General features: G+C 38.9%; 1 protein-coding gene across 2 annotated transcripts in view; it reads left to right on the top strand.

The window, feature by feature from the left end:
• The window catches only part of CSMD1 (CUB and Sushi multiple domains 1), a 2,016,427-nt gene that overhangs the window by 551,006 nt on the left and 1,450,148 nt on the right, over positions 1 to 15,273 (top strand). The window contains exon 1 of one of the 2 annotated variants that reach the window (XM_045056761.1): positions 13,254 to 13,474. The exons of the other annotated variant lie outside the window; for it this stretch is intronic. Within the exon in view, the coding sequence (XP_044912696.1) occupies positions 13,449 to 13,474 (26 nt within the window). The 5' untranslated portion in view covers positions 13,254 to 13,448. Of the gene's footprint in view, positions 1 to 13,253; positions 13,475 to 15,273 lie in introns of those variants that run through there. 2 annotated transcript variants of the gene reach the window in all.

The raw sequence follows: 15,273 nt of genomic DNA, 5'->3' as shown, positions 1-15,273 counted from the left end.
CAGGGACTATCCAAAATGACCAAGCGGAAGAAATCCCCTCAGAAGAATCTCCAGGAAATAACAACAGCTAATGAGCTGATCAAAAAGGATTTAAATAATATAACAGAAAGTGAATTTAGAATAATAGTCATAAAATTAATCACTGGGCTTGAAAACAGTATACAGGACAGCAGAGAATCTCTTGCTACAGAGATCAAGGGACTAAGGAACAGTCACGAGGAGCTGAAAAACGCTTTAAACGAAATGCATAACAAAATGGAAACCACCACAGCTCGGCTTGAAGAGGCAGAGGAGAGAATAGGTGAACTAGAGGATAAAGTTATGGAAAAAGAGGAAGCTGAGAAAAAGAGATAAAAAAATCCAGGAGTATGAGGGGAAAATTAGAGAACTAAGTGATACACTAAAAAGAAATAATATACGCATAATTGGTATCCCAGAGGAGGAAGAGAGAGGGAAAGGTGCTGAAGGGGTACTTGAAGAAATAATAGCTGAGAACTTCCCTGAACTGGGGAAGGAAAAAGGCATTGAAATCCAAGAGGCACAGAGAACTCCCTTCAGACGTAACTTGAATCGATCTTCTGCACGACATATCATAGTGAAACTGGCAAAATACAAGGATAAAGAGAAAATTCTGAAAGCAGCAAGGGGTAAACGTGCCCTCACATATAAAGGGAGACCTATAAGACTCGTGACTGATCTCTCTTTTGAAACTTGGCAGGCCAGAAAGAATTGGCACGAGATTTTCAGGGTGCTAGACAGAAAAAATATGCAGCCGAGAATCCTTTACCCAGCAAGTCTGTCATTTAGAATAGAAGGAGAGATAAAGGTTTTCCCAAACAAACAAAAACTGAAGGAATTTGTCACCACTAAACCAGCCCTACAAGAGATCCTAAGGGGGACCCTGTGAGACAAAGTCCCAGAGACATCACTACAAGCATAAAACATACAGACATCACAATGACTCTCAACCCGTATCTTTCTATAATAACACTGAATGTAAATGGATTAAATGCACCAACCAAAAGACATAGGGTATCAGAATGGATAAAAAAACAAGACCCATCTATTTGCTGTCTACAAGAGACTCATTTTAGACCTGAGGACACCTTTAGACTGAGAGTGAGGGGATGGAGAACTATTTATCATGCGACTGGAAGCCAAAAGAAAGCTGGAGTAGCCATACTTATATCAGACAGACTAGACTTTAAATTAAAGGCTGTAACAAGAGATGAAGAAGGACATTATATAATAGTTACAGGGTCTATCCATCAGGAAGACCTAACAATTATAAATGTCTATGTGCCGAATACCGGAGCCCCCAAATATATAAAACAATTACTCATAAACATAAGCAACCTTATTGATAAGAATGTGGTAATTGCAGGGGACTTTAACACCCCACTTACAGAAATGGACAGATCATCTAGACACATGGTCAATAAAGAAACAAGGGCCCTGAATGAGACATTGGATCAGATGGACTTGACAGATATATTTAGAACGCTGCATCCCAAAGCAACAGAATATACTTTCTTCTCGAGTGCACATGGAACATTCTCCAAGATAGATCATATACTGGGTCACAAAACAGCCCTTCATAAGTTTACAAGAATTGAAATTATACCATGCATACTTTCAGACCACAATGCTATGAAGCTTGAAATCAACCACAGGAAAAAGTCTGGAAAACCTCCAAAGGCATGGAGGTTAAAGAACACCCTACTAACGAATGAGTGGGTCAACCAGGCAATTAGAGAAGAAATTAAAAAATATATGGAAACAAACGAAAATGAAAATACAACAATCCAAACGCTTTGGGACGCAGCGAAGGCAGTCCTGAGAGGAAAATACATTGCAATCCAGGCCTATCTCAAGAAACAAGAAAAATCCCAAATACAAAATCTAACAGCACACCTAAAGGAACTAGAAGCAGAACAGCAAAGGCAGCCTAAACCCAGCAGAAGAAGAGAAATCATAAAGATCAGAGCAGAAATAAACAATATAGAATCTAAAAAAACTGTAGAGCAGATCAACGAAACCAAGAGTTGGTTTTTTGAAAAAATAAACAAAATTGACAAACCTCTAGCCAGGCTTCTCAAAAAGAAAAGGGAAATGACCCAAATAGATAAAATCATGAATGAAAATGGAATTATTACAACCAATCCCTCAGAGATACAAACAATTATCAGGGAATACTATGAAAATTTATATGCCAACAAATTGGACAACCTGGAAGAAATGGACAAATTCCTGAACACCCACACTCTTCCAAAACTCAATCAGGAGGAAATAGAAAGCTTGAACAGACCCATAACCAGCGAAGAAATTGAATCGGTTATCCAAAATCTCCCAACAAATAAGAGTCCAGGACCAGATGGCTTCCCAGGGGAGTTCTACCAGACGTTTAAAGCAGAGATAATACCTATCCTTCTCAAGCTATTCCAAGAAATAGAAAGGGAAGGAAAACTTCCAGACTCATTCTATGAAGCCAGTATTACTTTGATTCCTAAACCAGACAGAGACCCAGTAAAAAAAGAGAACTACAGGCCAATATCCCTGATGAATATGGATGCAAACATTCTCAATAAGATACTAGCAAATCGAATTCAATGGCATATAAAAAGAATTATTCACCATGATCAAGTGGAATTCATTCCTGGGATGCAGGGCTGGTTCAACATTCGCAAATCAATCAACGTGATACATCACATTAACAAAAAAAAAGAGAAGAACCATATGATCCTGTCAATCGATGCAGAAAAGCCCTTTGACAAAATCCAGCACCCTTTCTTAATAAAAACCCTTGAGAAAGTCGGGATAGAAGGAACATACTTAAAGATCATAAAAGCCATTTATGAAAAGCCCACAGCTAACATCATCCTCAACGGGGAAAAACTGAGAGCTTTTTCCCTGAGATCAGGAACACGACAAGGATGCCCACTCTCACCGCTGCTGTTTAACATAGTGCTGGAAGTTCTAGCATCAGCAATCAGACAACAAAAGGAAATCAAAGGCATCAAAATTGGCAAAGACGAAGTCAAGCTTTCGCTTTTTGCAGATGACATGATATTATACATGGAAAATCCGATAGACTCCACCAAAAGTCTACTAGAACTGATACATGAATTCAGCAAAGTTGCAGGATACAAAATCAATGTACAGAAATCAGTTGCATTCTTATACACTAACAATGAAGCAACAGAAAGACAAATAAAGAAACTGATCCCATTCACAATTGCACCAAGAAGCATAAAATACCTAGGAATAAATCTAACCAAAGATGTAAAGGATCTGTATGCTGAAAACTATAGAAAGCTTATGAAGGAAATTGAAGAAGATTTAAAGAAATGGAAAGACATTCCCTGCTCATGGATTGGAAAAATAAATATTGTCAAAATGTCAATACTACCCAAAGCTATCTACACATTCAATGCAATCCCAATCAAAATTGCACCAGCATTCTTCTCGAAACTAGAACAAGCAATCCTAAAATTCATATGGAACCACAAAAGGCCCCGAATAGCCAAAGGAATTTTGAAGAAGAAGACCAAAGCAGGAGGCATCACAATCCCAGACTTTAGCCTCTACTACAAAGCTGTCATCATCAAGACAGCATGGTATTGGCACAGAAACAGACACATAGACCAATGGAATAGAATAGAAACCCCAGAACTAGACCCACAATCGTATGGCCAACTCATCTTTGACAAAGCAGGAAAGAACATCCAATGGAAAAAAGACAGCCTCTTTAACAAATGGTGCTGGGAGAACTGGACAGCAACATGCAGAAGGTTGAAACTAGACCACTTTCTCACACCATTCAGAAAAATAAACTCCAAATGGATAAAGGACCTAAATGTGAGACAGGAAACCATCAAAACCTTAGAGGAGAAAGCAGGAAAAGACCTCTCTGACCTCAGCCGTAGCAATCTCTTACTCGACACATCCCCAAAGGCAAGGGAATTAAAAGCAAAAGTGAATTACTGGGACCTTATGAAGATAAAAAGCTTCTGCCCAGCAAAGGAAACAACCAACAAAACTAAAAGGCAACCAACTGAATGGGAAAAGATATTCGCAAATGACATATCGGACAAAGGGCTAGTATCCAAAATCTCTAAAGAGCTCACCAAACTCCACACCCGAAAAACAAATAACCCAGTGAAGAAATGGGCAGAAAACATGAATAGACACTTCTCTAAAGAAGACATTCGGATGGCCAACAGGCACATGAAAAGATGTTCAGCGTCGCTCCTTATCAGGGAAATACAAATCAAAACCACACTCAGATATCACCTCACGCCAGTCAGAGTGGCCAAAATGAACAAATCAGGAGACTCTAGATGCTGGAGAGGATGTGGAGAAACGGGAACCCTCTTGCACTGTTGGTGGGAATGCAAATTGGTGTAGCCGCTCTGGAAAGCAGTGTGGAGGTTCCTCAGAAAATTAAAAATAGACCTACCCTATGACCCAGCAATAGCACTGCTAGGAATTTACCCAAGGGATACAGGAGTACTGATGCATAAGGCCACTTGTACCCCAATGTTCATAGCAGCACTCTCAACAATAGCCAAATTATGGAAAGAGCCTAAATGTCCATCAACTGATGAATGGATAAAGAAATTGTGGTTTATATACACAATGGAATATTACATGGCAATGAGAAAAAAATGAAATATGGCCTTTTGTAGCAACGTGGATGGAACTGGAGAGTGTGATGCTAAGTGAAATAAGCCATACAGAGAAAGACAGATACCATATGGTTTCACTCTTATGTGGACCCTGAGAAATTAACAGGAACCCATGGGGGAGGGGAAGGAAAAAAAAAAAAAAACAGGTTAGAGTGGGAGAGAGCCAAAGCATAAGAGACTCTTAAAAACTGAAAACAAACTGAGGGTTGATGGGGGGTGGGAGGGAGGAGAGGGTGGGTGATGGGTATTGAGGAGGGCACCTTTTGGGATGAGCACTGGGTGTTGTATGGAAACTAATTTGTCAATAAATTTCATATAAAAAAAAGAACTAATATTTATGATCAGATTTATGATCTTTAATGATTGATATGTTTGATTGGCAGTGTTATTCCCTTCTTATATGCACTTGTAAAGATATTACGCCTAACATTTTAGTGAGGTATATTTACTCTATGCTAATAATAGCATAAAATGCTATCCTTTAATGGATGTAGGAAACTGCACACCTGCCAAAATGAAATCAATTGTTTAACAGCCCTTTAAAAAGAAAGAATATTGGGGGCACCTGGGTGGCGCCGTCGGTTAAGCGTCCGACTTCAGCCAGGTCACGATCTCGCGGTCCGGGAGTTCTAGCCCTGCGTCAGGCTCTGGGCTGATGGCTCAGAGCCTGGAGCCTGTTTCCGATTCTGTGTCTCCCTCTCTCTCTGCCCCTCCCCCATTCATGCTCTGTCTCTCTCTGTCCCAAAAATAAATAAACGTGGAAAAAAAAATTTTAAAAAGAAAGAATATTGAAATTGGGAAATAAAGTTTCAGCTGATTTTAAGTTGGTGAATGTTTCTGTTTCACACATTTTGGTAAGATTAAATATTAACAAAAATATAATGTGGTAACAGGCTATTTGTTTTACCCTGGAGTTTTAGGTTTGCCTGATACTTTGGAAGTATTCACAATATTCACAACATGGATATTTCCAGAAATGCATTTTCTTGAGTTCCTTTTGGAAAAGTTGGCAGGAAAAAAAAAAGTTTACATGATTCTCTCATTTGTTTTATGAGATACACTCTGCTGTCAAAACAATAATTCTATCAAACCAAGTTAAACGGGAAAAGAAGAGTTCATTGCCAACTACAGCAAAGGAAAGCGACATTGAGCTCTCCTTTGCTGAGCAAAAGGCAGCGAGGCTTTAAGCCCTGAGGAAGCCCAGGAAAGTGCTGGAGAGTGTTGTGGGGAGGCCAGTCAATGGGAGTGCCTAGAACATTGCCTCCTCCTTGCATTTGCCCAGCTTTTCCCTGCGCTTGCTAATTGGTGCCCTTGGAGATTAGGATTTTGCCTTCCCACAGAGGGCCTATCTTTCTTGATGGTTGCATTTCTCAGGAATGGCTCCAAGGTCCTTGAGAAAGAGGTTCCTCAGCTGAAAAACTGAGAGGAGACCCTTAAAAAGATTTACATGTCAAAGGGGCAGAAAAAGAATTTACTATTGCAAATTTTCTAAGATAAACGCTCTGAGAAGAGGGAGGTCAGGGCCTCTAGTCCGAAATTAGCCTGTCTAAAGCTGAATGGAAAGTGAAGCCAGGCTTGGCCATTGGCATAAACATAGTTATGCTTATTTCATGCATATATGTCATACAGTATACATATTGAAGTGTTTAAAATTATTTTTTCATAGTCAAATCTATACGTTTCATATAAACACTGCAAACCAATTCATACGATCACGTAACATGAACAACTTCATGGTACTTTAAATTTTCTTTTTAAATATTCCATTATAGAAAATAAACCAGGTGTATTTTAGAATATTTGGAATTTTTTGTTTAAAGAATGTGAATGAATAGATTCTCCCCAAAAACTTTTTTTTTCTAAATTTTGAATATGTTCAAAGTTATAGACAAACGGAAAGAACAGTACGATGAACTTCGCCAGTCTTTGGATTCATTGACAGTTAACATTTACGTTTTCCTTACACAGTAAAAAATTCAGCTGTGTCCATTAGATCTACAATATTATCTGTTTGATGTACTTATTTTCATTCTGTTTTTAAAGCTTTAATGATAATAGTGCACACTTTAATACAATTTCCTCTTTCCATATATAAATATTATAATAAATACCATTATTTGTATATGCCTATCCTTTAATTTTTCTATAATACCTCACTTGAGTGTTCAGTATTTGTGTTGATAATTGATCTAGCTTAAATTTTATAAAATATTTTGACAGATAGAAATGGTACATGAATAGTCAGATAAATGCTTACATCTTATGCCATCACTGTTTCCACAAACTCTTTGCCCTAGCCTCTCTTGGTTACCATTTTCAAAATGATTTTATTTTAATTATTTTTTCTTCCTCCAACATAAAGCAAGGATTCTTAACATCTTGGCCTTCTCTTTTCAGGAACACAGAGTTTGCTAAAATAGATAAAATGGAAATGAATAATTGTCTTCCACTTATCCATTTGTCAAGATGGCATTTGTGGGAGTTGGGGAGCATGGAAATAAAAATATTCTCCACAAATTACTGGAAATGAAGAATCTATCATATGTCAGTTCTGTGTGTCCTGCAATATTTAAAAAACTTTAAGTCAAAGAAACACAAGAAAAAAAAAAAGAACTGTGATTGGTAGCTCTTGAATAACTCAACACATTGTGATACCAGTTGGCATTTGTTTGTCCAAACTTCTTGGTTCATGTTCCAAATGGAGCTTTTCATCACCTGACAAAACAAACAAACAAACAAACAAACAAACAAACCATAAACATCATCATTTTTTCCTGATATTTTGGCCGGATTTCTTATCATGATATGTCTTTGAAGTGAATCTCAGTTGTGTGTCTTTGTTGGTTTTTTTCCCCTAACCTAAATACATCTCCATGGCTCTACTTCCTCAATGGCCTCTGTCAAATGCCCTTCCCTCTCCTATTCCTTCCCTTTCCTCTCCCTCTTCCTCCTCCTTCCTAGTTCTTTTGTCTCTTGCATCTTCTTCCCTGTCATGGCCTATTTCTTAAGTGGTCCAAGATTATCTGGAAAGAATACACAGGAGAGACCCATGTCTCGCTCTTATGAAGCCAATTTTAAGACAGTGACCCATCTTAAAATGTTTTTAAGACCACAGAGAGTGGGATTGCTTCCCTCAAAAGACTAGTCTATATAAACCTCTACTCCCATTGAGTCAAGAGTGTGGGTCATTTCTCCATAGTTATCCGACTTTTGGTATCATTGAATGGTAATAAGAGTAATAATTTCTCATTCTAAACACCTTTATACATTGCTATTCTCACCTCTCTTTTTCCACCCCCACACCCTGCTTCAGGTATGCCTCTTTGGCCATTTGTCCTTTCCCCTGCCCATGGGTTTCTTTTTGCAATAATGCAGAAGGTTTTGGATAGCTCGTCGGTGACTAGCATCATGTCTGGTCAGCCTGAGATACTACAGGAATGTGGGTGTATTGGGCAGTCAAATGCCTATAACGACTAATAGCTGACCTTCTACAAACTAAAGTTCCCCCAAACACTAACGTTCTTTCTTTCCATTTCTCCTCTTGTACATTTGAATGGTAACAACAACAACAAAAAATTCTGTCTCTCCCAGTACTTGGCACTTGAAAATCTTATGCTGATGGGACTTTGATTAAGTTTATAATCCTATATATCTGCCTTCTGTCTTTGGCAATCATCTAACGAACAGACACTGCAGCATTTCCTTCCCATTTTGAGACTAGGGTGTGTTCCTACACACCCCCCCAACTGTTGGCAGCCTCTTGGGAGGAAGACAAATCTATCCTAATTAGTACCTCACATTATTTTTCTGCTTTACCATAATATTGCATGGCCCAGTAGTATAAACATAGAACATACAGGGCATATGTTTAGCACAGTAAAATGGAATGTTGTCCAAGAAGATTTGTTCATATGTCCTTAATCTTTATTGAGTATTCCTACTCCTTTAGAGTGCAAATTCGGGAAGCATATGACTCCCACGTTCACCAGTATACCCTAGGGTCTAGGCACTAGTAAGTATATCCTAGGACCTGGGCACTGGAAACAAAAGATGAATAAGACACTTCCTAAACCTCAAAATAAACTCATCTCTTGTCAATTTATGGCCTCACCCTCCTTCGAACCTCCTATTCCCTCTGATGACACGTACCGAGGGTGGTGTGGGGTGTATTATCAGGTGTAAGCGTGAAAATTAACTGTTAGCTTCTCCTAGCAGAAAACTCTTACGTTTCAGGCAAATTTAGTCTCTCGAGTAAATTCACCACATTTTGGTGTTTTTCTCCTTTCCCCTCCTTTTCCTTTCCCCTCATGCACAGGGCAAAAAAGAAGGGAAGGAAAGGGGGGGAAGGAAAAAAAGGAAAAAAAAAAAAGAAAGGCAGTATTGTGACATCCTGATAGAGGCAGGAAGCATGTCTGGTTTGATGCTGTTTGGGCTGATGTCCAATGGAGGTGTAGGCTAGGTCCTTGGGACCTGCTCATGTCTTTGCTGCGTTCTTCATCAAAGGGTCCACGGATGGAATGATCTGTGCTCTAGTCTTTCAGAAATGGGATAGGTTCCATACATTCCTGATGCCTAAGCAACCTAGGTAGGCTCTTGTTGATTGGGCTCACCCACCTAAAGACTCCATCAGGCTGCTGGAGTCGAGCCATCCATCCATTTTGCAGCTGCTTCCTTGTGGTCCCCACTCACTATGGTGCGGGAAGCAGCCCTCTCCTGTGTGCTTCCACACGGCCGTGTGAGAACTTGTGTATCTCCTCTATGCTGCGCGTGACAGAAGGGAACCAAAGGTTGCTGACTCAGACTCTCTCAGTGCCTAAACACCATGGTAGGACTTCTAGCCTCCTCCTTCCCATCCATATTGGTGCAGACCATGGTACAGTGAAGGCGATTAGTTAACCCTCTAAATTAGAACATTTTTGAGAGTGGAAGAGGAAATGAATTGGACTTAGGAAATAGTTTCTTCCCTTAACGCCGAAAGGGAATCACAGCTCTCTCCTTGATTTTATCTGAGGCACTTCTATTGTGTGTCTCTTCTCTTTGCCAGGAGGACTTTCCTTCAAGCAAGGAATGCCGATGATCAAATGCATGTGGATTCATAAATATAGGGATTGACCTTTTACCGAAACTGGCTATATTGTCTCCATATATAGTCAATATATATATTTATATGTACTGATATAGTCAGTAGCACAGGAAGATCTATCCTTGAGGAAATGTTAAGGAAGAGGAGGAGATATCTGAACGGGATCTTGTGAGGCTCCAGTAAGAATCTTTTAAGGGCAGTAGGGAGGAAAGGGACCTCTAGGGAGAGGGGGAAACTCACCAATCTCAAGATTCTGAGTTCCTCCTCATTCCTCCTTTGAAAAACCAGGAAACTTTTCCAGTCTTCTGGTCACTCTTCTTTATTCATTCTCAAACTGAATTAATGCAGGTGTTTTGCATTCCATTTTTTTTTCATTCTCAAATTTAATTAGCATAGGTGTCTTTCAATATAATGTGGATGTGGAAATTATGGTGAATTTTAATTTCAGTATCCTCTATTATACTCTGTACCCCAGCCCTGAGCTGTATTTCTTTTTAATAAAAGCTACCAAAATATAATTCATACCCTAAAATTCACTTATTTCAAATGTGAAATTCAGTAGTTCTTAATATAGTCCCAGAGTTATGCAACCATCACCGCAATCAATTTTACAACATTTTCATCGACTCAAAAAAAGAAATCCTGTATCTATTTTCTATCATTCCCCATTTTCCCTCAACCCCTCCAGCCCTAAGCAAACACTGGTCTCTCTTCTGTTGCTATGGATCTGCCTTTTTTGGACATTTCCTATTAAACGCAGTCACACAAAATGTGGTCTTTTCTTTGTATTTCTGAATAATGTTCAGGTTTATGGACATACACCACATTTACTCATCTGTTGATGGACATTTGGGTTGTTTCCATTTTTTTCAATTATGAGTAATGGTATAAACATTTGTGTACAAGTTCTTATGTCGACTTGTTTTTATTTTTCTTGAGTAGATAACTAGGACTGTATTTGGTGGATAATATGGCCATGTTTTCAGGAACTTCTAGAGTGTTTTCCAAAATGATGATACCACTTTACATTTCTATCAGCTGTAGAGTAGTGTTCCAATTTCTCTGCGTCCTTATCAGTACTTGTTCTTAAGAATGTTTTTGGTTAGAGTTATTCTAGCGGATTTGAACTGATGTAATTGTGGGCTTTGATTTGCATTTCCTCCACGGCTAATGATTTTGGGCACCTTTTTCATGTGCTTCTTGGCCAGATGTATATCTTCTTTGGAGCAGTGTCTATACAGAATTTTTGCCCATTTTTTAATTGAGTAATTTTCCTTTTTATTTTTTGCCCATTTTTTGCCCATTTTTAATTGAGTAATTTTTCTGTTTATTTTTTCTAAGAAACCTTTATATATTACAGATAGTAGTCCCTTATCATATCGAGTGATTTCCAAAAATGTTCTACAGTTTTGTGGGTTGTCTCTTCACTTTTTTGATGATGTTTTTAGAAAAACAAAGCTTTTAATTTTGATGAGGTCCAGTAGTTTTTTCTTTGTTGATTGTGCTTGTGATGTCATATCTATGAAACCTCACCTTAATCCAAGGTTACAAGGATTTACCCCTATATTTTTCTGAAAGAGTCCTAGAAATTTTTTATACTTAGGCCTATGATTCATTACGAACTGATTTTTTTATGATGTGTGAACGGGTTCCACGTCATTCTCTTCAATGTGTATACCCATTGGTCTCAGCCCTTTTGTCAAAAAGCCCATTCATTTTCCACTGCATTGTTTTTGCATCCTTGTCAAAACTCAGTGGACTGTTTCTGTGAACCTTATTTCTGGGTTCTGAATTCTATTTATTAATCAACATGCCTATAATTATGCCAGTATAACATAATCTTGATTACCATAGCTTTGTAGTAAGTATTAAAATAGGGACGAGGGGCGCCTGGGTGGCTCAGTCCGTTGAGCGTCTGACTTCGGCTCAGGTCATGATCTCACAGTCTGTGAGTTTGAGCCCCACGTCGGGCTCTGTACTGACAGCTCAGAGCCTGGAGCCTGTTTCAGATTCTGTGTCGCCATCTCTCTCTGAACCTCCCCCGTTCATGCTCTCTCTCTCTCTGTCTCAAAAATCAGTAAAAGTTAAAAAAAATTTAAAATAAAAAAATAGGGACGTGTGAGTCTCTACTTTTTCTTTGTTTTCATGATTGCTTTGGTTATTGTAGATTCTTTGAATATCCCCATGAATTTTAGGATCTTCTTATCATTTTCTGAAAATAAGCCAGATTTTCCAGATTAAATGTTTCTTCTTCTTTTATTGTTTCTTCTTTTGATGTAGGTTTCTAGGACAATTTCCAGAGGCTTTTTTTTTTCTTGCTACTTCTCACCAGTTATGATTGTTGTGCTCTGGAGCACATATTCTGTATTCCAGCTGCCACTATTCTGGATGTAGATCTCTAGATTCAGTTTTAAAGTTGTTAAATTAAATACCGTCAACCATTTCATCTTAAAATACATAAAGCATCCTTTTGTACATTGCAGGGGAGAGCATTATTTCCATTTTTAAAGAAATACAATTATTTAATTTCTTGTATTTGCTTCTCATTTAAGACAAGGAAATTTGTGAATACAAAGCATGTGCTGCTTGACTTTTTTGGGGTGGTGGGGTTTTTTTTCCGTTATCCCTCGCCCAAATTGTCTTGTAAAAAAGTGACTTTTAATACTAGGAAGACTATATATATATATATATATATATATATATATATATATGTCTGTATATACAATATTTTATATATAAAATATATATATATCATACATATATATACATATATATATAAATACAATATTTTCATCATGCAGTTCTAATTCTATGCAACAGAAAGCATACTGGACTCTCGCTTCAGACTGTTTACAGACCAACAGATAAATCCCCATAAATTTCTAATAACTCTTCATAACTCTTTAATTTCGTTACTATATTTGCTGTTAACAACACTCAGCTAACTCTTCCCTTGCATGTAAAAGAACAAGGAAACAAAGACAGGATTCCTCCCTGGGCCTCATTTTTATATTGCCTTACAACCATTCATCTACATCCCAGATTTATTGTTTTAGCTGCCAGATTCCTTTCCAATATTAGCTATTTCAGTTTTAATATCTACAGCACCAGAGTCCACTCAAAAGGCAGAAACCACAGAGTCATTTGAAAACGAGGAAGTTTGCTATAATGTTCAGTGGATGAGGAATTGGGAAAATGGGGCATGATGTACTCATGGGTAAAAGAACATAGGCACTGCAGGTGTAGGGAGAACTTACTGCCTCTGGGGCTGAGTCACGTCCACCCAGAGAAGAAACAAATGGTGTGGAGGGGGAGGCCCCGCTCCCAGGACGAGATCTATACAGCACAGCCATGGTTCACTGGAAAATGGACAGGCCCAGTGTGACTGTGTTGTGCTGAAATTGGGGAGGTGCTATGTCTTGCGGACCACACAGCAGTCTGGGAGGGCGCTAAGTCTATTTATGGAGAGATCGCCAGCCACTCCAGAGGCTTTGGAGAAGCTGCCGGCGGAGAGGTGTCGGTGCTCCTGGCTGCTGTCCACAGCTGGAGAGAGGAGCACGGAGAAACTCCTTCCTCCTCCTGGATCCTTCCAATGCCTTAACTGACCCAGCTTAACGTCACTTCACTTGGGCAAAGAGAAACATTCACCATGTTCAGCTCTGGTCACAGAGCAGGCGATGTGGAGCAGATCTGAAGCCAAGAGGTAAATAAATTAACTAGCACCTGCTGTGTAACCCACATTTTCTTAACTGTGCGGGCTGCACTAGCTTTTACTTTCTTTATACTTAATACTTTCTTTATACTTTTACTTTCTTTATACTTAATATATTCGAATAGGCAGGAATTCTAAATTGCATTAGCTATTTTTTGTTCCTTGCTTGCCTATTTCTTCCTTGACGCGTCTCTGGGTGGACTGAAACGTCTCCATCATTTTTTCGTTGTCAAGATACTCCCATTCACTACTATTCCTTCCACAAACCTGTTTCTTGGTTCCAAAGCACTCCCCACATGCTAAAGTAGTCTTAGTTAGACCCACTTCAAAGGAGATAGGTAAGCGACATGAGCAAATAGATAAAATCGCTTGGTTTGAGAATGAGAAACACGGATTCCAAACTTCCTCCACGTCTGTTCAGAGAGCACATTTCAAACCTCGGACCGTGAAAGACACATCTCCATAGTTAAAGGTGTGGGGTCGCTTGTCACAGTAACAAAGAAAAACGGCCGCTGTCCTTTTCATTTTGTTCTGTGCTGGATACATCTGGAATGGGGTCTCATTCTCCCACGAGCCCTGAGAATCAGACATCATCACCCTGATTTTTACAAAGCTGATAAAAAATCTTCTGAAAATGAGAGCGATTGCCCTGCTCAGGGTAAACAGTTAATGGGGAGGGTGGAAACTGGCTTCAAATGCACGTCTGGGCTTAGCTGGACGTTCATGCCTGGGACCACCATTAGTCAGAATGTATTCACCCAGTGCACACTGGAACAGCTTTCACAGTTCCTAAGGTATTCAATCTGTTGTGTACAAGATCTTAAAGGACCCTGTATGAGCCCCTTGATTAGATCCGCTCCCATACCTACGGGTCCAGTCGCCTTCCCACATCTAGCCACTTAGAGAGTAAAGGCTGGCCAGCAGGGAGCTCCAGATTCTTTTTTTTCCCCCACCAGGGCCACCGCCATCAGATCGGTGGCTTGGTTTCATGATCCTTCCGCCGTACTGACTTCTACATAACTGAAATATCTCCTCAGCTCTCAGAATAGCTTGTGTATAAGAAGGTAGGTCTGCTTTTAGTTCTGTCCAAAGTGATAAAGCTACTAAGCTGCCTGTTGTGCTCATGAAGAATCTTTAACTTTCCAAGGACTGTGTCTAATAAATGTTGCCAGTTATTAGTAGCATTGCTATTCTCTGCAAAATAATAGGAGAAAAGGAAAAAAAATAATAGGAGAAAAATAATAGGAGAAGAGGAAAAAAAAAAGGATTTTACAGTGAGTCGCGGTCTTGTCCTTGACCCTTATCTATTTGGTTAGGATAAAGTATTTTGATGCAAGTATTCCAGCTCTGTGATTAATATAATTTTCTTGAGAAAATATAATCTTCTTGCTATTATTTTAGTGTTTGTTACATAGATTGTCTTTCACTTTTGGTTCCCAAATAACATCTTCCCTGGTGCGTAGTGGCTTTGCATTTTAAAGCAGATTTTCTGAATGAATCTCTCCAAGCTTTAAAAGCCGTTTTTAATAAGGTACAGATCATGCACTTTTCAAAAGACAGGTACCATGCTCTGCCCGTTTTCAGCACTAAGTAGAACACCCTTCCCATAAGAGTGCAATTAATACTCTGAAAGTTATTTTTTTTTAATTTTAAGCAATAGTAGGATTGTAGAGTCTAATGAGGAGAATGTGTTGTGTCGTAAGAATATTAGCAATGTATTGTTTGTGTTCTAATACCTGACATCAATTGTGTGTTGATGGTTTTCATCCTGAAAGACAAAATAAGATGAT

The sequence above is a fragment of the Felis catus genome, chromosome B1, assembly GCF_018350175.1.
Source record: "Felis catus isolate Fca126 chromosome B1, F.catus_Fca126_mat1.0, whole genome shotgun sequence".
In the NCBI taxonomy this organism is placed as follows: Eukaryota; Metazoa; Chordata; class Mammalia; order Carnivora; family Felidae; genus Felis; species Felis catus.
Note: the sequence above shows the minus strand (reverse complement) of the source record. Positions and strands in the feature narration are given on the sequence as shown.